General features: G+C 39.4%; 1 protein-coding gene across 1 annotated transcript; it reads left to right on the top strand.

Annotated features, from left to right (window-relative positions):
* The first annotated feature begins 694 nt into the window (after positions 1-694).
* On the top strand, positions 695-24,267 carry LOC119738477 (plexin-B-like). Its single transcript, XM_038213382.1, has 27 exons — positions 695-1,837; positions 3,437-3,643; positions 4,016-4,141; positions 4,497-4,612; positions 6,060-6,192; positions 6,788-6,941; positions 7,272-7,371; positions 7,512-7,629; positions 7,952-8,086; positions 8,712-8,807; positions 8,966-9,074; positions 9,447-9,637; positions 14,819-14,973; positions 15,380-15,494; positions 15,990-16,126; positions 16,926-17,093; positions 17,632-17,728; positions 18,357-18,584; positions 19,118-19,294; positions 19,999-20,206; positions 20,816-20,983; positions 21,267-21,347; positions 21,990-22,171; positions 22,423-22,532; positions 22,776-22,938; positions 23,405-23,541; positions 23,952-24,267. Exons 1-27 carry the CDS (start codon positions 695-697, stop codon positions 24,265-24,267), a joined length of 5,070 nt encoding a protein of 1,689 aa, XP_038069310.1.
* Positions 24,268-25,043: the final 776 nt, after the last annotated feature.

The raw sequence follows: 25,043 nt of genomic DNA, 5'->3' as shown, positions 1-25,043 counted from the left end.
GTGAAATGGAGCGAGCCACATATTTTAAAAATATTTTGTTCCGATTAGGTCACTTTCGTTTTAACTCACCTTTCTTCGGGTTTCCGAAGAATTGGAGAACCGAGTATGACATCGGCTACCCGCTTCCATGTCATCGGTGTTAACCAGAAATCATTGCGAATTCCCAACCAATATTTCTTATAGACGAGCAACAGTCAACTGCATTTGTGTGTCCTACCGAACATTTGTCCCTTTTCTGCGTAAGTGGAAAGGGTATTTTTCAAAAAAGATAAAAGCAATGAAATCGACGGTCCAGTCCCAGTTTTTTGCAATTTTGTTTTGTCTCTCTGAGACATGAAACAGTAAATTCAGAACAGATCACAAAAGTATTATATTTTCACACTCTTTGTATGTTTTTCAGGTAATTGAACAAGATTTTTTTTCTAGAACATTCTGTGCTTTAGGCACGTGCCCCAAAGAATCGAAGATCCGATAGTGGCGTGCAGTGGTAAGTTTTTTATTCCATAACCAGAAATTGACTTTGTGCAAAAGCAATATTTAGAAAGTTTGTTAAAAACAATTCCTTTAGGAAAAAAATTAATAATACTTCATCTGTAAAACTTTTTATTGTATGAATTTTTTTACAGCCTGTGACTATAGACTTTTCCTAAAGGGCTGCATTTCCATCTCATACATCCTCCGTGAACTGAAGATCATGGAGTTTTGTCGGAGACACTCCGCACTCTTGTGGGCAATCGCTCTGTCTTGGAGTATCATCTGCGTAAGCGTTTTTGCCACATCAGCTGAGCGGCAGGGAGACCTGTCAGACTATGAGTTGGCCAGCTTTGGCAATCCTGATATTTTGGATGAACTCAAAAGACGCGCATCAAAGTTCAACCATTTAACCTTGAGTGACCATGGCGATGTGTATGTTGGAGCTGTCAATTGGTTGTACAGGTTGGACAGTATATTGGAAGAGATACAGATTGTTTCAACCTGTGATGACAGCAGGCCAGATAGTGTGATGCCCTGTCACCTTACAAACAACTACAACAAGATACTGGTAGTTGACAGTACTCGGCCAAACAGTTTGATAACCTGTGGTGGTGTGTATGATGGTATTTGTCAGTTACGACAGTTACAAGATATAAGTAACGTGTTGGTGGAATCGGTTCCCAACGTTGCAGGGTTTGAGGATGCATCTACTGTTAGTCTGATGGCTCCAGGAAGAGGTGGGCAAAACATGCTTTATGCGGCTGTTACTTATACTGGGGAAAACGTTGTTATTCGAGGACGTTTTCCACCAATTACGGGAAGAAGCCTGGAAAGCAATTTCTTTTTATCAGTATCAGAGGAAGCGGATATGGTCTTTTTCAATTACTTGGCAATAACGAACTCTTATACCATAAAGTATGTTGCAGCATTTGAAGATGAAGGTTTCACATACTTTGTTGCCTCTCAGAAAGAGGATTTGAATTCTGCGCAGTTTGTTTCCAAGATCAACAGAGTCTGTCAAGGCGGTCCAAACCTAGACGCTTACACAGAAATTACCCTAGAGTGCAGTGGATCAGATGGCAGTGTGTACAGCTTGGTGCAAGCAGCTCACTTTGGACCAGCAGGACCTGATCTAGCGGCATCATTGGGTCTCCATGCAGACGAGCAGGTGCTGTATGCTGTGTTTGCCAGGAACCAAGGAGCTCCGGGTACCAGTGATGTACCCATCGATCACTCAGCATTGTGTGTGTACAGGATGACGGATATCTTGGCTGCCTTCAAAGAAGCAGTGCGGGGATGTATTCAGGATGGAAATACGTACTCCGTTGACTATTTGGAGGGTTCTTTTTGCAAAAGTTTCAGGGTGAGTACAGAAGCGTATTTAGAATGATGTTGTCATTTCTCTAATGAGATTCAAAGATGAATTCCCCGTGCCGTTTTCGAGTTACACCTCGATTTTTTTTTAAATTTCTATTTGCCCAGCAATATAAAATCTATTCACTTTTAAATGAGACAATTTACTCAAAAATCCACCAGTGTTTAGTTATTGAATTATATCTTTACAAATTTCGAATTATCGGCTGCCAGACAACAATTCTGTCTCTCGCAGAGCGAGTTATTTGTGCATAAAAATGAAACGAAAAAAATATAAAAACTAAACAAATCCACTTCCTGAAGAGCAAGGTATGAATCTGTAAATTGCACGTCTTCGAATAAAAAAACAGATTACCTGTACTTTTGTGGCGTAAGTCCAACCCGACTTACACCAACCCAACCCAAATGCACAGGTTGCCTAACCTAAAATGCATAAAATGAAATGAAAAAAATATTCAAACTAAACAAAATCCACATTTTGAAGAGCAAAAGGTATACATCTGTAAATTGAACGCTTGCGAATCAAAAGGTGCGTTACCTGTACTTTTGTGGCGTAAACCCAATCCAACCCAATTACCCAACTCAACCCTAATGCACAGGTTGCCTTACCTAAATTAAATGTGTCATCTTAGTCATCGTAAAACAAGCACTATAGCCTACATGCAAAATACGCTGCTATTTCACAACAACGAGCGGGAATATATTGAATAGCGAAGAGGAGAAACTGCAAAATGATGGTTAAAAGGATAAAATGTAACATTTTGACAATATATCGACGCCTCCATCTTTCCAGATGGGGACCAGGTCCAGTGTGCGTCTCTTTGCCATTGCTTTTCTGTTCTTGATGTCTGTTACTCTGTAGGCCCTAAATATGCCCCCCCCCTAAATGAATAGCAAACCTGTCGTGTAAAGTCAAGCCCTCTGTCCCGCTTCTCCACTTCATTTCAGGGCTGAACGGTTCCAATTGTTTCTTTCTGCAATAATGGTGCAAACTTTAGTTAATTGAACCATAGATGATGGTAAAAATAAGGCAACTTTCTTTGTAGTCCCTGGCTGATGCATCAATGTGGTTGCATAAACACGCTATAGCATTCATCCTTTTTTTCTGATACTTTGGGTATGAGAATTTGTTATGATAACATAGAAATCGAAATATTTATTTTCAACTGAGCTTATTTTATTAACAACCGTAATTTCATCAGCACGAATGTTGCTTTGTTGTTTACTTAGAAGATAAAATATAAATTCTTTATGTGTGTCATTATATTGCTATTCTATTTGACATCTTATTCATTTATTCTTATTTGATAGCTATGAATTGATGACGATTCATTTTTGTATGAAGTAATTCAAATGTTTTGTTATATTTGTACTTTATTGTAAATCACTCACAATTCAGCCTTTGGGCTGCGACGAATCGATAATAAAACCCTTTAATTTATTGAATTGAATTAGAATTCTCGTTTCATCAACGACTCTCCTTGAACTGACTGGATTCATGTGTCTAATTGATAATTTCCATTGACGAACCAAGATATTGCTTTTACTGGTTAATCATTTTTTCTTGTATCTACTAAATTCGTTATAGATTCCCATTCTGGATCGCTATTTCTGCATAACAGTGACCGATGATTCAAATCAAACGCCATTATTCAAGTACGCCAATGGCATAGCCCCTGTTCCATCCACGGCAATTCTAGAGCTGCCTGGTACTCTCATGTCATCCATCATAACCACTACTGAAGTCAACTACACCATCGCTTTAATCGGAACATCGAGTGGAGATCTACTCAAGGTAAATAATCCCTAATCGGTTGAAATGTATGACTGAAGGCGTCGTAGAGCCTAAATTGGACAGTTTAGAGGCAGTTTTATTTCAAACCATTTAGTTTACACCCCTTGCACGCGAGACTTTAGTTTTTAGGACGACGCATTGATTCTGGAAAGTTATTAATTTTTAAAAATGAGAAATAATCAGCTATATTTTTGGTCTCTCTTAATAAATTGGCTTGCAAGAGCGACGCTGCTTAAGCATACACTCAAGGCAAGCAGTGCATGCCGGGTTGACCTTAATTATCCATAAATCCATGTGAAATTTCTTAACTCTCTATGTACAATGTAGGTGTAAACAGATGTATTAAGGTCCTATGCGTCATCTTGTCATTAGGTTCATATGGAAAGTAATACTGCCAGCCGACTTTATGAACGCATAAGCGTTGATACCAGTCTAGTTCTGCCAGATGTCAAGGTTAATGACACAACACGAGTACTTTTTCTCTTGACGGAACAAAAGGTAAGCACATACCTCACCTGCTAAATAATGACTTTCTCCACTCCATTTAACTTCACCCATGGCACATTAGCAGAAAAGGTTACAGATTTGGCAGTGAAAAAAAATCAAAAGCTAAACTGATGTGGTTTTTTTTTTAGAGCAACTAGATTATCAGTTATTTATGGAAAGCCAGAGAAAACATAAGGTACTTTGAATATTACCATAACAACAAAGAGCTTAGCAATTTGACCAAATGAACATACGATCATCAAGAAAACCCCCCAACTTTTTGCTGAAATCAAATACTTTTTTTCAACATTAAGATAATAGTGTACAATAAAATTGTAAGAAAGTTACAATATATTTTACCTTTTAGTTGGTGAAGCTTCGCGTTGAGAATTGTGGCCAATACATTACATGCGAAACGTGTATTGGGACTGATGCAGGGAATGATGGAGACCCATATTGTGGATGGTGCACTCTGGAACGAAGGTACAGTCATTTGGTTGCGAAGGGCGATTTCTAAAGGTTACGTAATACTTCATTTTGAATAAACTACATGGGCACACACATGTTCACCGTTGGCGGGCGAAATCTTTGAAAAATAATTTCTCCCGTTTGGGAGACCGTATCTTCCCATAATTTACTTTCCTCATAATGATCCAAGTATATGCTAAAAATCGTTGTGATGTGTTCCTTACCTTCATTGAAATTGGAAAAATAGGCCTGGTTACGTGCATCATTGACGTTTGCAATAGATGTCAATCTTTTCAAGCCTCACGAATATTAATAAGGTTCCTATTCTTTATGGTGTGCAGTAAAAATTTTGAGAAAAGCCTCCTTCACCAGTTATTAATTGATCAATATCATCCTTTTTGCCGGCTTCCATTGGTCGATACCGGGACCCACGCCAAAACACGCCGAGTGACGCTAATGAATATGCTGATCTACAATACGTACGATATTGTGTGGCTTGGCCGAAATCGGTCAACCGTAGCGTCTAAGGCGCTTTGCTAAACAATGCATGTGACTTGGGTTGGCAGAAATCATCGTCGAAATATTCCATGGAGATGATTCAAATTGTAGCACTAGCGTTTGCAACAACATATTAAGCTGAAATTCGGAATATACTTAGATGATATAAGTGTTCAATTACTCGTGAAATAACACATTTTGAGAAATTCCTAGAAATAGATATAAATACAGAGATTTGGGGAAGTTTTCGAACGATTTCTTCCAGATTTAAAGGTCAGCTATACCGGTAACCAGTATTGGCGTTTCGGCAGCGATGACGGCGATTTTTACACTGACATGAGGCTAAGAATTTCTTCTTCCGTTAAAATTTAACTGTTCAATCATACTGTACATATTTTCTGAGAAAAGGCCATGTTTTTTGTGGTGCTTGAATTTCACTGCTCTGCTATAGTGTCTAAGTACGTAATCGGATTAGCTTTGCCCAACAACGGCAGACGCTTTGCCTTAGCAACCACATGACTGGGCAAGTCACACGGGATGCCACCCGAGTACATTGATGGGTAATTTCAGAAGTTTTATAGAACGGTAGTCTATCACCACTCATACAGGGTGCAACATGTATTGCACTGCATCTGATGTAGGTAAAACATAGGGTGTGCACTCTGGAATAGAAGTAATTTATTGGGAAACTTCCTACAGCTGGTCAGTTTAGTTGATTGTGTCAGTGAAAAAACTTCTTTTCTATTTATATGATTAATACAGAGTTCAAGGAGCTCGTTCATTGTATTTGTCCGATGTCATTTGTACGTAAAAGAACATTCAAATTCAGTGGTGACGTAACGATGTTCTCCAATGAAATCTAGAAGGTAGAGCATGTCATGTTCTTCCGTTTTGGTTTTTGCTTTGGATGACTGTCGACTACCAATCTATCCTGATCATATGATAACATTGAATTCTTGCCTAGATGTACGAGATATTCAGACTGTCCATCACCTGATGTATCCACTCGATGGTTGGCCTACAATGCTGATCACTGCATTAGTATTACCACGGTAGCTCCCTATAATAACCTGCCAATCACAGTCACTGAGCAACTGGTGAGATACGGATGCATTTAAATCACATCTTAGTTGTATCCTTAGAGTAAAAAGCAATGAAATTTGCTTTAAAAAATTAAACACTCACTTCAAAAGTGCAGATTTGTTATGGATTGATCCAGATATATTTACCATATATAAATATGATATGAAGAAGTTAGCGTCAATGCGACGTCTATCGTACAGACGACATATAAGGTCTAATCACTTTAATTTTGCTTCCCTTGGATCTCCATCCTTTAAATAATTTTTTTTATCCGTGTATAATTACACAAATTGTTTCACGCACTTTCCCTTCTTAATTTTTAGGAGTAACAATTGCATGCATTTTATTTTATGTAGGCCTACTCCTAATGAATCTTGGCTTTGTACAGAGACCTGTATATTGGATGTCACGCCATCTTTATTATGTTTTGAATTTCGTGAATCTCAAAGAAAATATTTATCGTGCGTCGGAGTCATTTGAGCTCACCAAATGTTATTTTAACTCTGTCTATTGTATCCCTGACCAGTGGAGCTAACTCTTGGAGTTTATTCAATATTAATAAAATACATATTAGTATTTAACTATAATTTTTTTTCTTTCACTTTTTAGATCAACCTGACTGTGCAAAAGTTCCCCGATCTGGGGACCGGCCAGAGTTATGGATGTCATTTCGGGTCATTCGAATCTCCAGCTACGAAGAATGGTGAAGTACTAGAGTGTACGTCACCTCCTAGTGATGGAATACCTGCCATTCCACAAGGAGGCAAGTGCAATAAGAGACATCCATAGGATGTCATTTATGGCAAAATATACAGAGCAAGCATTCAAAAAGTCGACTTGTAGTTTCCTTCTTGTCCATTCTAGAATGAAATAATGCTTGTAAATCAATCGCATTATATCAACAGAGGAATGTGACCGTAGGCAGTACAATATGGTACACTGACGTGCTTACTGTTAGCATGAAAATAATGTCTACATTTGGTACCCACAAAAATCGATTTGAACTCGTAGTAATTTAAAAATACACACTCTTTTTCGAATTGTCTGTTTCAACTCATAAACAAGGTGATTGTGTTCTTATTTTATTGCTTAGATGATGCAGTACATGTATATTTGGGTGTCGAGTCATCTGAAACTTCAGTTCAATTTATAGACACCGACTTCTACTTCTACGAGTGTTCAACGCACACCTCGTGAGTATTAATCAGTTGTATTTGAAATTCAATTTGTTTTCCTTTAGGTTGTTTAAATGCATACTTTCTCCCCTATTACGTTTGCCTGATGCTTAAACAAAATGTTTAAATAATGCAATTCTCTTTGGTTGTTTACGTAGCTGTGTATCCTGCGTTGGTAGTCGCTGGGCCTGTGATTGGTGCGTGTTTGAGAACAGATGTACCCATGAAAGCTCCACGTGCACACGTGCTAATGAAATCATCATTACTGGAGATAACGTGAGAACAAACATATAAGAACTAAGCCGATACAAATTTTGAAGAAAAAAAAATTATTTTGCTGAAATCTCTTGATTGTAGAATCCTATGTGTTGACTATTCAGTAAACACGTATTTTGCGCATTAGTTATTGAAAATGACACTAATTGTCATGTACTCCTTCCATTAAGCACACGTGGAAGTATCTGAAATTATACTTTTACTTTGGCAATAGATAATTCCTATCAGATTTCTCTTGATCATTAGTTTTAGAATGAAGCAGATGTATATTTTTGGGGAGGTCATGACATAGTTTTGTTGGTTGTTGGCATTCAACCTACAGAATCCGACCGCCTCTGCAGTCAAAGGACCTGAGTTTTGCCCTCAACTGCTGAACCAGACTGCTGAAATTCTGCTTCCTAATGACATTATGAGGAACATCACTGTCATGACTACAAACCTGCCAGACGAAGCTGAGGTTTGTTTATTAATGCCTGCAAATAACACAACAAACAAAAACAATGTCAGTTTGTAACTGATGTCCACGATAACCTCCGTCTATCAGAACATTCCCATGTCAGTGCCTGATAGTAACAGTTTTCCAGATTTCTCTGAGTCCAGTTATCACCTTGCTTAATTCATCCCCTAGAAGAAAATACAATTCCCCCCATTGGAATACTGTCCGATATAGTTGGCTAAATGCTATGGGTCATATCTGACCTTCTTTATGACATTGAATTAAATGCAAAGCGAATTGCAAAGTTAACATTGACCGAATATGTAAACTTGAGGCCAGTGTAGTCGGTGCAGTTTCAAATGGTTTATGCACCCTATATAATATCATAAGCATTAACATTGCGTGTGCTTAGATAAAGGTTAATATTTGAATGATAAGCTGCTCTTGAATCGCCCTTTGCTGGCATGCGATATAAACATTGCGTCGCATTGTCATGTATTGAACTTTCAAAGAAAGCTGTTTACTTTCAAAGACCTTTGAAAGGAAATAATGTCAAGTAAATCTTAGTTTTTAACACTCTTTCTAGACTCACTTAACTTTGCAAGAAAACATTGGTCGTTACACCCTTTGTTTCTTCCATGTGCAGATTTCTAGCTATCAGTGCAGCTTAGATGTTGAGAGGTCACCTCAGTTTGTAGATGCAGACCGCAATGGAGACAGAATCACATGCCGAGATAAGGCTGTAGGTTATACCTAAACTTATATTTATTGTATCCTTGAATTGCTAATCTCTTTGATACGAATGAAAGTAATACTCTATTTTGCATACTGGCTGGACACAATGTTGATGTTTTGAGCTTCAGGTATTAAAAGGTGAGGTTGTTTGCTTGCCTTCAACAGTACACTTACTTCTCCAATGATGAACCAGAGCTGGAGGTGAAACTGTCTGTTTCATGGACTGACACAAGCGGTGTGGTGCACATCCTAGATGACATACATGGATTTGATGGTAAGGAATAAGGACTGATTAAGGAGATTAACACTTTCGTCAGTCTAAAATGGTTATATATGAAGAATTTATTTCCAAAACATGATAAAACGTCATTGTGTTACCTTTAAGAGTCACACCCACTCATGGCTGCCCAAAGTCAGTATCGAATTTAAGAATACAATAAAACGAAAATGATGTTTGTTTAATATTCTTTAAAGTTCAGAAACGTGCAAACTTTTTCCTTTTTTTTGAAATGGGTACATCGCGTTTTAAAATATACTCTTTATATGTTTTTCATCGTTTGTTATCAACAGTTTTGTGTTGGAGGTTGTTCTTTAATATTGAGTTGAAAGACATGAGATTATCTAGTATTCTGTTCATATCAAACAGTAACATTGTACAAGTGTGAGGTCCAGAAGCCAGACTGCAGCCGTTGTGTTACAGCCCGCCCAGCGCTCGAATGTGTTTGGTGTGGTGCCAAGCCGAGCGAGTCTGGTGTGTGCAAACTGAATGAAATTTGCAGTGAAAATAGGGTGACTTTGGATAACAGATTGAACTGCCCTGATCCAGTTCTGAGTGAGGTACGTTATACAACTCTCCAGTTGAATATTATTCGCTAGAATATTCTTTATTGTATGACTGCAAAAGCAGAGGTGTAGGGCCTATTATATAAAGTAGGCTTATATTTAGGGATGACTGTATATAAGGTACCAAATTGTATGATTTCATATTAGTGAAATATTATGTTTTATTTGGTATTGTAACGTCGACCAAATCCTGGGTTGTCACACGCCAGACGAAGGAAACCACAGACACTATTCTTTAGGGTTTCGGGGCTCAACGGCCATTTATTTTTTCCACTTTCTTTACACGAGGCTCTCTCTTTATACAACTCACAACAAAAAGGAACGCTATACAAAAGTCACACTACTGAGTCGGCGCAGTCTGACAACGGGTCTCCCTGGCCCAGCAGCAGGGGTCCCAACGCTACGGTTGCACCGGGGATCCGTGCTGGCGCTCTGCCGGCGGCCCGGCACCGCCATTAAACAGCCCTCTCCGACGACCCTAACGGTTCGTCTCCGAACAAGGCGGCGCCTCTGCTGGGGTCTCCTGGGGTCTCCTCTGGGCTTTCCTCTGGGTTCTCCGTTGGGATAACCTCTGGGATCACCTCTGGGCCCTCCCCGGGGTCTCCTCTCCTTAATAGACTCCCGTGCGGAGCAACCTCACGGTTCCGCTCGATTAACTTCCGTGCGGAGCCACTCTGTCGGCTCCACTCCATTGACTCCCGTGCGGAGCAACTCCATCGGCTCCACTCCATTGACTCCCGTGCGGAGCAACTCAATCGGCTCCGCCCCATAGACTCCAATGCGGAGCAACCTCGCCGGCTCCGCTCCATTGACTCCAGTGCGGAGCAACTCCATCGGCTTCGCTCCATAGACTCCCGTGCGGAGCAACCTCGCCGGTGTGGCAGGTAATTCTGTCCCCCCTGGTAAATGTGTCCCCCCGGACAGATTTACCGGGTCGTGACCCGGTAAATCTGTCCGGGGGGACACTTTTACCTAGGTAAACCTGTCCCCCTCTAGGTAAATCTGTCCCCCTGCACGACGTTAAATGTGTCCCCCCTGGTAAATGTGTCCCCGTGCAACGTCACAAGTGTAGCACCCAGACTGTATATTAGTAAAGTTATTAACTGTTTTTGCGCGGTGCCTTGCTAAATTCGGGAATGGTGCTTACGTCAAAGCACAACTCCCGTTTTAATGACGACTTCGGGAGCGAGCGATTGGCATGGTAGGCAAAAAAGACTTGAAATGCACATTTACTTTAAGCCGCATGGTTGCAAAAACAAAGACAAAATGGAACTCGAACGAGCAAGGAACACGGACCAAGCAGTTCGTTCTTAATTATTCCTCCATGAACACACACACACATGCATGACGCTGGGAACACAAATCAGAATGCTTGCAAGACCATGCGGGGCGTGTTACATAACACATTCTTGGATGTCCCTCACTGCGTTATTAATAGGCTTGGTAATACAGCCCCAGGAAAAGTAAGCTCAGCGGACATATCTTATCAGCATGTATCGTGCTCATGTAACGTGCACTGTAACGTGCTCAACTGTCCGCCGAATCCTACGGAGGGCGTGCGCGCTAGCCGTATAGGTTGAGTATTACTACGCTTGCCTTTTCTGCTTTCTTGCAGAAACATAGATCGGTTGAATAACATCTAAACGTTAATTTCATTTTGATAATCATTGATGAAGGGTGGACAAATCTAAAAATGTATACCCTGTGCGCTGAATTCATTATAATAACATCAATATAACAACTTATGCGTGCAAAACCAGGGGGGACAGAATTAACTGGAGGGGACAGAATTACCTGGAGAGGGACAGAATTAACGGGACAGGGGGGACACTTTTACCTAGGGAATTCTGTCCCCCCGGACACTTTTACCGGGGAACAGAATTACCGTCCACACCGGCTCCGCTCCATTGAATTCCGTGCGGAGCAACTCCATCAGATTTCGGACTTTATTTCCCTTTTAAAAAAAAAATCCTCCAGAGCCTCGGATCAGAAAAGAAAAAGAAAATTGCTGCTTTACAAGTAGTATCTGACTGGAAAATAACGTTTCTAAGATAAAGCTTTGACTTGTTGAAAAAAAGAACAAAATCTGACAGGGCAGGGTCAGGATTCGATCTCGAGACTGATCAGTAACTAGCCTGCATTACAACTAGGCAACGGCGCTGCGCTGCTCGGCAAAATCCCGCAATTCCTAAATTATATACTTTCGCACATGTGGCACGTATGTTTCAGCCGCTCATTTAGTTTGCGCGCATGCGCACTCAAAATATGAAATACTGATAATCAGCAAACATGGATGCCTGCGGTCGCAGTTTGACCCACTGAAGTATCGGTCAACATCACGCTCGAAGAACTTTGATAAATTTTTCTTTCCACGTGGACAGGAATTTAAGGCAATCAAAGTCACTTTTGCAAACCTTAGCGCAAAAAAGAGAGAGTATTTGATGCATTTTTTTTTGTTTTTCCGTGTCGTGTAGTACGAAAATATTGTGTCACAAATTCAAAACAGGCGACAAAAAAGTTTAGGGGATAATTTTTCAGTTTTGCCGAGTAATTGTAAACTTGTCTTCACTGAAAAATGGTAAAAGATGCCACGGAAAGTGCGATGTATAAATATCATTTAAGTCGGAAACCGTTTCAGTGAGAAAAGTAAGGTCTCACGTTATACGTTTTTTCGTTGAATGTAACGTTAGTGTGCACGTACCTGTACACAGACCCTACGGGAATCTGGCCCGTAAACATGGCTAGCCACGCGCCACGCGCCGCGGCGCTCCATTTGTAATCTTTCGACGCGTTGGCAAATAAATGTATACATTTAACTGAAACGATTTACAACTGACTGGTTCCCGGCCCTGAGATGCAGTTAAGTACGATCACAGAGGGTCAGAGGGCAGTGTTGTAGTCGAGACCGGATAGTCCGAGACCGAGACCAAGACCGAGACCTGAAGATTCGAGACCGAGACCGAGACCGAGACCAGCCCCCTCAAGGCGGACCGAGACCGAGACCAATGTGGTCCGAGACCGAGACCGAGACCGAGACCGCTGATAATAAATAACAATAGTCGAAATAAAAAAAACAAGACACGTTATTATAGTTGAAAAATGTAACCCTTCTATTCACAAAGAATACAGACCAAAATGTTGACCAGTGGCAGTGTTGACAAATTGATACATGACACCTTACTTGAGCAAAAAGTAGTTACACTTAAGAAATATGGGCTTTGACATGTTGTCTGCGCCCAATCGTGACAAAAGTAAAAAGTTAAAGGTAGATGTTTCATCTGTTATAGGAACTCGGATCCTAAACTCCACAGTCACCCCTTGGTTTCAGCTATGACTTCTAACGGATATTTAAAGATGCAATTTTAATTTTACATTGTGCCTCTGTTTTCCTAAAATAAATATAGGACTTACATGTAACTTCTAACAAGACTTGTGTACTTGATTTTAAAAAATGGGAGCTAGAAAATGTTGAATTAATTTTCAAAATTTCTGTCATAGAATGTGGACTTGTACATGTAGACCCACAAGTTGCGAGGTGGTAGCCAGAATGTGCCAGATATGGATTTTTTTTTTTCTGAACGGGATTTTAATTTTTGAGGAATAATGGGGTACTTCAAAATGAGCAGCCAGAAAATGGGGTCTCATCATACACTCTCATGGCAACAGTGAGTGGTAACTGGTAAGTGTGTGTGAGTTCAATGCCGGAAAATCAGGTAGAAAAATTTACTTTTTCTTCAAAATACTGTCCCAAATTAAAGAGAACATTGTGTGGGGTCGAAAATATAACTAATTTGAAGCACCTCATTTATTATTAGAATACAAAATGCAAGTGATTACGCCCACAGGGGTGGGCTAAACTACACAATCCCCGGAAATGGTTGACCCTTATTGCATAAATTGTCCAAGTTCATACTTTGCTTTATGTGTCCGACTCAACAGATAAATGCCGAACTTGCTCCAAATCGTTCAGTGACTGGTATACTGCTGCAGCTTTACATGTACTTTGGGGACTTTCCAACGTGCAGTCGAGTCCGGCAAACCGACCACGATATATAACAAGCTTGATCGATCTACGGGCTAGCAAATGTTTTAACTAACAACGGTACTGAACGAAGTGAACACAAAGTAATCGATCGAGCTGTAAAAGCTACATATTGCCGGTCTCGACCCGAGACCAGCCAAAATATCGAGACCAAAGGGGACCGAGACCGAGACCAAGACCGAGACCACAGCTTCCGAGACCGAGACCGAGACCGAGACCAGCAAAAAGTGGTCTCGAGACCGGTCTCGAGACCGAGACCGGTCTCGAGACCTACAACACTGTCAGAGGGTACTGGGACCAGTGTATTTGTGCACGAAGCTTTCAAAATGGGTTTACTCGAAAAATGACGATTTTTATAAGCTACAGGTTTCCTTCTTACATCAAATCACCTGTAAAATGATAATAATCTATCATCCTTTCCGATGGTACTACGGCTGATCTAAGGTAAACCCGGCAAATTATCAAAATGTGTAAACCAAACTCAAAATCGAACGATGTTTTTCCTTTTCATTTTGTACGTTTTTTGTCCATAATTATTGGTTTTTTTTTAAATATTTGAAAAGGTTTTTAGCGCCGTTACCACACTGTAGAGACAATTTATATCTTTGTTCACTTGGTCTACTGATAATTTTTGGTTTGAATCATCTTTTAAGTACGTTTGAGAAGGATACATTTTAAGACATGAAAACCAGACGATCGTTCAGTGCGTCGTCTGCTACCGCAGTTTGCAAGCCGACGACGCGGAGGAAACCATTGCGCATGCGTGAGAAGACAACTAAATGCACGCACGGTCTATGGGGCTGAAACATACGTGGTGGAGAGAGTATACGCGCGCGCGCGTGCGTAGGTAAATTGTTACAGGATTGTAGCCTTGATTCAAGTCGCCTGAAAAATGGTCACCCTGTACTATTATGTATACAAAATATTCGCGGTTGCACCGTGGGTCCGTGCTGGCGCCCTCTGCCGGCAGCCCGGTACCTCCGTTACAGTGTATGTTGAACAATTTGTCTTTCAAGAGCATTTACCAATGCATTTTTATAACGTGTTGTATTGAAATGCATTATTTTATGTTACATGTAGGCCTACTTGCTTTGGTGTGTTATGTTATTATTGCTTCTAAAATCACGCATTAGGTATTTCCTTTGACTGGGCCTATTGAAGGCAACACAATCATAGTTGTGATGGGAACTGATATCGGTCGGAGATTTAGTGATGTTGTGAGTGTGATGGTTGGCGATCAACCATGTGATCTGGCTGGGTTAAGCTCAGACTACCAACTCGGAGCAAGGTAGGGTCAAATCATTCTTCATGCAAGGACATTACCAGTTCTTCCACTTTTTATTCAAGTTTTGACTAATGTTCTCCTATTCAGTTTTTCGACGTTTTGTTAACATTTTTTTAACCGTCCTAATCGAAAAATGTTATTTATAAATTGTCTTCTGTCGGTTATAATATTGTCTTTTCTCAGTATTTGTAGGCAATGTCGGTATGTCTTGCTAACAAAAATATTTCAATTTCTCATCTCACAATTTCTAATTCACAATGTAGTCAACAGCGGAGTGTGTGCCATGTTGTGGAACAATGTAAAATCTTAAAAGTGTACATAATTGTAAAATCTTAAAAGTATAGTTCCAGAGTGGATGAGGATTTGCCCAACCTTCTATTTGAACGTCACGTTTTACGTTATGTTTCAGTGTCAGCTGCATAACGAGAGCAGAAAGTGAAGGAGTTGAGTTGGTTACTTTGACAGTCACGGGTGCAGATGGTACAATGCAGTACAGCTCAGGAACGGTCAACTTCAACTTCAAAGTAAGTCACGTCCTGCACGCACTCGTTTACACTGACTCAGCCACTGAGGTAGCCTACCTGCTTGGAAAAGAAACAAGCGTCCAAGGAAATGTTTTTACACTGTTGTGGAAATACTAAGCACGGAATGTATGATCACGAATGAGGTCTGTTCACGAATGTTCTTTTCTTAGCAGTTCGGCACCGCATTATGTCAGCTGGAGCAATAATTAGATATATTATAGCTGAATTAGTTGATAATTACACACCAAATATTTTATGTTTTGGTTGAGGATATTTGGGAAAATCCCAGGCATTTAAGTGAATTTCCTAAACGTAGGTCAAGTTTACTTTTGAAATGTCAAAACATTTTATAAACAATGATACTCAAGGATTCGATGCACGAATAACTAGCAAATACTTATTCCAACTGTAACAATAATATAATTGGTGTGGAAAAATGTGTGATAAACAGACACAGTTCTTGGAATATTTTCACAAAATGATTTTCGTTAACAGAACCCAACGATTACAGATTTCCAACCCAGTCTCGGCCCAGAAGCCGGTGGGACGATAGTTAGTGTGAATGGAGCGGCCCTCAACACAGGACGCAATATTGAAGCGTTCATCGGCGACAATCCTTGCCACATAACAGGGTATTATGTCTCTTTCGTTACACATCATTTTCCAAATTGTTGCGCATACGGCAAAAATCGGAGCATTGTCTAACTCTCTCCTCTGGTTTATTTCCAGAATATTAATTCAAGCTTTGATTAGAAACAATCAGCATTCTTGTGTATGATATTTTATTATATATACAAATCTACTTTATCCTGTTCTGTAGAATTGCTCTAAGTTCCACCAATATTTACCTTAAGACATTGCTACATCTTTTCAGTATTAAGGAGTATCATACACAAATTGTTGCACATACGGCAAATATCAAAGTATTGTCTAGTTTTTCCCCAGGATTAACTCTTGAATGATATTAATTGTAACATTCGTTGGAAACAATACCACTTTTTGGTTGAATAGTTATTACTTCAGGAAAAAGAGGGATCTCGCCAACATCGCTTTTATCAGTGACTCCAAACAATTGTTTGTATTTTAACAATTTTCATTTCTTTGAATTTATTAGAAAATCTTATTCCCTATTCATGACACTGTGTATTCCGCAAAATGGATATTCTTTGGTGCTGATTTTTATTTCATGTTATTTTTGTAATGGTCAACATTAAGAAATATCATTTTAATTGTTTTTTTTCAGGATGTTATTAAAAAATTGACTTTCCTAAAGAAACTCCATATATCTTGGAAAAATTCCATACAGTGACAAGGACTTTTATTCACTTAGATGAATCTCACTTTCACATTTCTTCAAAAACAAACTTACAATGGATTTTAGTAAACATGGCTCTGTCTCAAGTAATTGTTTTTCTTTCCCAAATTACTCAGCCAACCAGTGGAGTCCATGCTAGAATGCACAACTACTGCTGGCCAAGTTGGATATAAAGATGTTGTGAAACTCTCCTTCGATGGGGCCATGAGAACCTCATCAGATATGTACACGTACGCTGAGAATCCTACCGTTACTACGGTGTCTCCTCTGAAAAGCATCGTTTCGTGAGTCTACATGATTTTTCCGCCTTCATCTATTGTACCATGATGGGCTATTTTGTATAGCTTTTTGGTATAGCTTTTTTGGTATATACTTCAATTTGTATCGACCACATTATTTCTACCTAATTTGAATTACAGCCTGTATTGTCCAATGAAAACATCTGTGTTTTAAATATTTTTAAACACAAACAACAAAATGAGGGTAAAAAAAGGGAATTTTGGTCCTGGTATTAGTGAAATGTTATGTTTCTGTTGTTAGATACGCGATACGCTGTCAAGTAGCAAGCTTGCAGCCAAGTTTATGCATGGCTGTTTTCAGAAGCGAACTAATACAAATCTTTATTACTGAAGACTACTGTTATTTGAATGAACAGTGAAATGTTATGGCTGTTTTCTAAGCTTTAAATTGTCATATGCTGAAAATTTCTGAAGGTGAACACGTGCGTGCATTTCTAAATTGTTTAAATTGATGTTACACCAGCCAATATCTTTCAGTGTAGAATGTATTTCCAGTATTTGTTATCGGTGTTTTAATTGTCAGGGGTGGTCGAAATTTGACGGTTACTGGGACTTTTCTAACCACAAGTAGAAACCGTCAAATCGTTGTCACTAATGGAAACGGTAATCGTAAAGTGGAGGTGAGAAATGTGTTTTGATCTCTGTATAAATGACTTTATATCTGCCCTATCCCTGCTCAACCTCCCCTTAACCACCGATCTCTATCTACTTGCTCCACTATTGCAACATATATAATTAGGAAGCTTTTTAAATCCTTTTTTAAAAATTTTGTTCAGTTACCGCGAACGACCACTTTTAATGTGAAAATGGCAATAATTGTACTATGTAAAGTGTGACAGCCATTACATCATGAAACACTCACATTTCTGTTTTGAAGTAGAAACAAAGAGAGGTGCCATATTGTCAACCAGAGCTAATGCTGACCAGAATTGTCAACTGATGACGTCTTTATTTTGCAGGAATGTGAAGTTAAATCTGCAACAGAGATGTTGTGCTTGTCTCCTAACATAACAGACCTTGTCGGAGATCAATGAAACATTTGGCTTCATCATGGATGGGGTCACTCAACTGTTGGCATGGTCTGAGGATAACGAGGTCCACCTGGAGTACTTTGAGGATCCAGTGATCCTAAAAAGGAAACTTTTTAAAACTTCTAGTAGAAGTAGAAACAAAGAGAGGTGCCATTGTCAACCGGAGCTAATACTGAACAGAATTGTCATCTGACTGATGTGGGTCTTTATTTTGCAGGAATGTCAAGGTGAATCTGCAACAGAGATGCGGTGCCCATCTCCTAACATAAGAGACCTCGACATAAGCAATGAAAACTTGACCTTTGGCTTCATCATGGATGGGGTCACTCAACTGTTGACATGGTTTCAGGATAACGATGTCGACTTGGAGTACTTTGAGGATCCAGTGTATAACACATTTGAAGATAGTATGAAGGACAAGGAAGGAGAAACCTTAAAAATCACGGTTGGTATGCGTGTCTTATTCTTTGTGCCTATCCTTTTCATTGTTGTGTTCTTTTCTATCAGTAGATATGGGGCCTGTCGGTAAAACTGCACGAAGCACACATACAGTGCTTTGCATGTCACCTCTCATATGGACTCAAGATAAATTTAAGTTGATATCTCTTCCTTCTGAATCAAGTGGATCTTCCAAAAATGCAGTAGGCCTATCTTGGTAACTCTTGCTAAGCTACAAAACTTCATAAGCTCAGATCAGTCATTGCAAGCGCAAATCTAGATGTGATGTGAAATAGCAGTTAAGGTTCTTTTTTTTTTTTTTACATCAGTCCCCATACGGATATATGTATAGTGGTACATGAACATGAGAAGAAAAAGAAGAAAGTCTTACGTGTGATACAGGTTATAACCTTTTTTTTTAGAAATAAAACATTTGTTACTACCGAAATGATTAAATCTGTCCAAAATATACCAATCCAGATACCTCTTATTTTCCTTTAAAATCAATTGAACTTGAACTACCTGTGGACGCTTTAACAGGGCGAGCGGATTGACAGCGCCATCACAGAGGGAGAAATCATCGTGACGATCGGAGTAGAGAGCTGTCCCATTAGCCTGTTCACTGGGACAACACTCGTATGTGAATTGCCCGATGAGGCACCAGCAGCCGGTGACTACATGGGAGGAGATACCGGAAAAGGTCTGCCTGTGGTATGGGTAAGTAAGGGGCGGATCCATTTTTGAATTGAGGGGGGGGGGTAGCTGTCAAGTGCTCTTTTCTTGCAAGATTTTTCCTTCTTTTGCGGCCCCGGGGGGGGGGGAAGCTTATCCGTTTCCTTTTCATTGTTGTGAGTACAAAATGGCAGGTAATTTTTAATTGTGCTAATTTTAATTGTGCTAATTTGATATTGTCCTTAAAAAATCTCAAAGAAATGAAGTTTTTCTGCATTTTTTCCAATACATTTTAAGTACAACTTTGTACATGTAATATTCTTTCTCAGGTTGTGTTCAATTGTTTCGACATTATGAATGGATAACCAATTAAACAAAATTGAATCATATTAATATGCCTTATAGCATGGCAGAATTTTATAATAATTATGCGGTCATTACATTCCCGAAATCTGAAGAGAAGACCGCCTGGCTGTAAAATGACCAAGAAAACCGGCTCATCTAGGATTGAATATTATTAAGGTTTATACATTGTTCCTCAGATTGTGTGAACATCAGTTTACTCAATCCGAAATCAACAACATCACCCAATTTCAATCAGTTCTCCCCAAACCGTAATTACTCTATACTTTTCCATCACTGTTGATTGTTTCTTCAAAAGTAATTTTTATGACGTTGACATTAACTAGTTGGTTAAGTCCATGTCATTTGTTGAAAAGTTTATCATTTCATTTTGCGTTATTCCATAGGTTCGTCACAATAATTTAAAATGCAAGTTGGGCTACTTGGTCTATCAAGTAGACACGGTGCCACTTGTCGCCATACTTGTACCGAGTTTGACCATCCTACTCTCCATGGCGATACTTCTCCCTGCTACCTTCATGTACTGCAGACAATTGCGAAGGAAGCGCACCCACGACCGAAGACTGTTGGGCAGGATAGTGGCGATTCATCTCGGTAAGTGCTGGTGGCAAGAGGTGACTTGAGTTAACTCCTGAATGCCAAAAAAGGTGCACAAAACTGCGGCAAAGGGATAATCTCACTCTACCTAGGAATGTGCTCTTAAAATCACTCGATCTCAAGATAGCGAAATGGTAAATATCCTGAAACCCTTAAAAACTTAATATCCATTTATTCTGGCTACTTATCAATTCTTTATTTTCAAACATAATTATGATAGTTTAGAAAAAAAAATTAAACAGGACGTAGCTGCACATCTCCATATTAAATTATGATCTACTTCTAAAAAAAAATCATCTCAAGATGGCTGCTAACGGGCAGCCGGTTTGGATGGTAAAATACATGGCAAAAGAATTCCAATGGCAACCTCCTCAATTGACTGTAAATTGTAAATTCGTGGACAGAATGAAACAAATTCCTCCTCAACAAAAATAAATATGGAACTCTTTTGTCAAGATGGTGCTAGTCATTTTAGACAACACGTGAATCTTGTGTAGCATGCAAAGGTTGTTTTGTCTGTTGATTTGTAAGCCTGAATGTGCTCGTAAACTTACCACTATATTACGTTATTTACTGTTAATGCGACATTGTATCTCTTTTCTTCAGAAATTGACTCCCATGTCAAAAGACGCAGGAGGTATAGATCACAGAAACAGTCGGAATCTGCTCAGCGAAAACAAAAGCGCATTGTCCTGAGCAAGAAGGTCAGCTTCGTTCCCGACGACATTCATATCGACTTCAGCCAACTGGAATTGGGAGAAACTCTCGGACGAGGTAGTGACTTTGTACGAGGAAACAATGAACGTTTCATGAGTTCCAAGTGTAAGCTGTTATTCTACCTGAGAAGGAGAGGCCTACATAAAGTACAGGGGCTATGTGTGCAAACTGTTATTGAAACGCATTTTCACGTTTCGACCTTTACGAGATTATTTAGACTCAGTCGCTCGGTCTGTCAGTAAGTCGGTAGGTCGGTTGGTCTGCCATCTGGCTAGTTCTTCGGTACCAGCAAAAGATAATCAGTATAGATGAGTATAATACACTTGACCAAATTTTACAGGTGCATTTGGACGTGTACTGAAAGCTGTTCTACACGACACGTCAGGGGAAGATCAGATTGTGGCAGTGAAGACAGTGCAAGGTTGGTGATGAGAATGTCGGCCATTTGTAAGAGATGTTTGCAATGACAGTGTAGATTCGAAACGGAGCATTGAAAAGTTGTTCCTCGGTTAAAAAAGGGCCCATTTTAAAATGGTATGCATTCTAGTCTTGAGTATACTTGTTGCTGATTAGATTTGCAGAAGGGGTGTTGGATGACCTTATTCCGAGAAAGAGGAACTTCTAACAACATTAATCAATTTGCGTCTTGAATGAAAGAAGCGAAAGAGTCTTTTTATTAAAAAATTGCGAATTGTGGGTTGTAAAATGTTAGATGAGACTTGAGGCATTGCAGGTGGACATGATCAATGAATGTGAGGTTTGCGGTAACACCATGTGAACGATATCTTTTTGTGAGTTGTGTGTATGAGAAGAACCATTGGTTTATTTCGACGTTTCGAACAGTATGCTCTATCTGTCGTCAGGAGACACTTGTAAAATGTTCTTGAACTGAAATGAATTACATTGTTCTCTGGTGTCACTGGGTTATTGCATTTCTGTGATGATGAAAATAAGTTTAAAAATACATATTCCTGTTTTTGTGTACTAGCTTGGCCACATGTTAGCTGGGCGTGCCAGTTATCACATATAAATGCCTTAATTTTGCTTCTACAAATGTATATAGACACCTCGGACACGAAAAATGTGGTGAAGTTCCTGGAGGAAAGCCTGATCATGAAAACCTTCGACCATATCAACGTGCTGGGGCTTCTGGGGTTGACCTTTGACGCTGACAAAAAACCCTTGATGGTGATACCCTTCATGGCAAACGGTGACCTCAAGACATATCTGGTCAAGAAGAAACAGGTATGTAGTCAAGAGTGATCAATGTCGATAATAAGTGGTGGAAGGTTTGATAAAAGAATTGGTAATGAGTGGCATGCGTTTGGAACTCACTTAATGGTGATTTTGGTAGATGTTGTTACGTTTAATAATTAATAGTTCACTCACGAGATTTATTAAACAAAATGCTGTCCCATTTAGTAAACAGTATGTCATGTGTTTTGTTCTGAGTGTGGTATTTATTTATTCATTGGAGGTTTTTACTTTTAATTTAGACCTTGGCGACATCTCTGCTGATGAGATTTGCCTCACATGCTGCACTCGGTATGAGTTACTTGGCTCAGCACAAGTTTGTCCACAGAGATCTTGCGGCCAGAAATTGCATGTAAGTGTATGCTCTCTTCTATATCATCTGGGGCTTTTACACATGTCTTTATATGTGTGTTTGAGTAAAGCAAAATGAATGATACGAGAAATCGGTCAGCTGTTTCATCAAAAATAATTTTAATGCACAAGAGATACCAAGGGTCATGCATTCATTGAATTAACTCCAGAGTTCGAATTAATGGTATTGCAATTCTTAATGATGTGACCCCAAAGTAAGATCAACGTTTAACAACCTCTTTAGGGTGGATAGTGATCTTCTGGTGAAGATAGCGGATTTTGGACTATCCCGTGACATGCACGAATCGGATTACTACACAAGCGGCGATGCCCAGGCTAAGCTGCCTATCAGATGGCTGGCTCCCGAGTCCATGGAACGTCGAGTGTACAACGCCAGGACTGACGTGGTATGCAATTAGGTCCATCTTTGATTGGAATGTTAGGTGATGTTTAGATAAAGATCTGAAGGGAAAGAAAGTGGCGCACATCTCTTTGCGTTGTGTGGAACTATCCATCAGAGAAACTACATGAACTTCGATGTCCGGTCATGACACTTCAATTTATTGATCATTTACATCGGATATGTTTTCAAGGCGCCTGACCCTCATCTGGAGTATTTGGTCTTAAGACGCCCATCTCGAACTGATTTCTGAGTTAAATTACTTATGAACGTTGTCTTTTCCATTTGACACAAGATCTCATTAAACAGTTCAATAAAGACTCAAATACAAATGTATAGTTCGGTCAATCTTCGTTAATCTTGGCTACCCTTTCCAGCTAGCTCATGTAAAGTGTTCGGTAGCTCAATTGAACAGGCATCATAAGAATGGTCTCTTACATTGAAAAATATTTGTCTTCTTTGGTTTTCTACAGTGGTCATACGGTGTGCTCCTGTGGGAGATTTTCAGTAAGGGTGCAAGACCGTATCCAGGAATACCCCTCCAAGATGTGTATATTTTCTTGAAGAGTGGTCAACGCATGGATGCTCCCAAGAACTGCCCGCCAGAAATGTATGTTCAAACAGCGGTCACCATTACCTTTAAATAATAACACATATAATGCCGTTTTAACTTCTGTAAAGGTATGCACGATTCTATTATATTTTAGTCAAATTTTTCTGAAGGTGAAGGGATCTTAATGCATTTTTTTTACCCCAAAGGTTTTACATAATTGAAAGTAGGTATAACACTCTCTAGTTGTGAGAAACAGTGTAGAGTATTTTGTTTGGGGTTTCAAATGAAAAAAGGGAAACTCAATTCTCAAACATTTTTCTCAAAAATGTAGGGTCAATGTGCTTGAGTAATCAGTAATAATGGAAAGTGTATTGTCAGGGGTTTCAAGTAAAAGTGCAAACACAATTTGATATACGATCAAGCATGCAGCATCTAATGATTCTTGTTACATTTGCTGACTGATACAGCTACGGCATAATGGTACGTTGCTGGCAGGACAACCCCAAGTCACGTTGCACCTTCGTCCAAGTTGCCAACGAGTTGGAAGAACTGTTGGAGGGAGACAATGACTACGTAGCAGCTCCTAGTGCGGGTTTGTTTGGTAAGCGACCCATCAAACATCGCGAAGAACCTGGTGTCACAGACGACAGCTTTCTGGTCCCGATGCAGCAGGAGACCGCCTTTGGTGCTGACGGCCCGTGTAGTGACGGAGAAACCAGCGGGAGCCATGCGACCGCCGCCCATGATCCCTTGGATTATGTCAATAAAATTGTCATTAGATAAGTGACGTGCAAATTCCCAGATAAGAAGTATCCGAAAAGAAAATGGTTTAAAGAAAAAAGTCTGTTTCAAGTGGCCAATATATTAAAATCATTATTGATCAAGATGGATCTATAGGACACACTCCTTGCTCACTTTCATTCCTAAGAAAAAAGATTTGACCTTTCTAGGTTTTTCTCTCCGTGTATTGGAATGAAATCGTTTACAATATATAGAAGGTGGCAGGCTAAACTAATAGCTAAAACATGGCTTTTTAAGCGTCTTAAACCAGTGCCCAATGCCATTTTTTTCAGCGATTGACATTTTTGTTTATTGACAGTGGTATATTAATCTTAGGTATTACTGTTGTTCACCATCATTGAATGAAACGTTCACAGATAAATATTTTGTTGAACTTCATAATATTCGGATTTCCCACAAATGAGTGCATGATTGTTTTTAAATATAAACATTTTTCACATTTTATAATAATACTTGAACCGTTTATTCTAAAATACACAGTGATTTTCCAGTATTGTATTATATAACTATTAGCTTCGTACAGTACATTCCTGTACAAACAGTGAAACAATAATAAGCCATACAATGTTTATTTGCAATTAATAACTTGCCGACTGGGAAATTTCCTTACAGATTCCTGCAAGTTGCACAAAACATTTATATAAAAATGGGTGAAGTTATCAATAAATTATCGACTGTCGGTATCGCTATAAAACTAAAATTTGGAGCAAACACTAATAGCAATGTTATTTTATTTAACGTATTGTACACAGTTGTTT

Source organism: Patiria miniata, unplaced genomic scaffold, assembly GCF_015706575.1.
Source record: "Patiria miniata isolate m_02_andy unplaced genomic scaffold, ASM1570657v1 HiC_scaffold_3, whole genome shotgun sequence".
Classification (NCBI taxonomy): domain Eukaryota; kingdom Metazoa; phylum Echinodermata; class Asteroidea; order Valvatida; family Asterinidae; genus Patiria; species Patiria miniata.
This window is presented reverse-complemented; position numbering and strand designations above follow the sequence as displayed.

Coding starts and splice junctions, on each gene's coding strand:
- LOC119738477 (XM_038213382.1), top strand. CDS start 695: ATGGAGTTTTGTCGGAGACACTCCGCACTCTTGTGGGCAATCGCTCTG. Junction 3,644..4,015: donor CGAGTGGAGATCTACTCAAG/GTAAATAATCCC, acceptor TCTTGTCATTAG/GTTCATATGGAAAGTAATAC. Junction 14,974..15,379: donor GACTACCAACTCGGAGCAAG/GTAGGGTCAAAT, acceptor GTTATGTTTCAG/TGTCAGCTGCATAACGAGAG.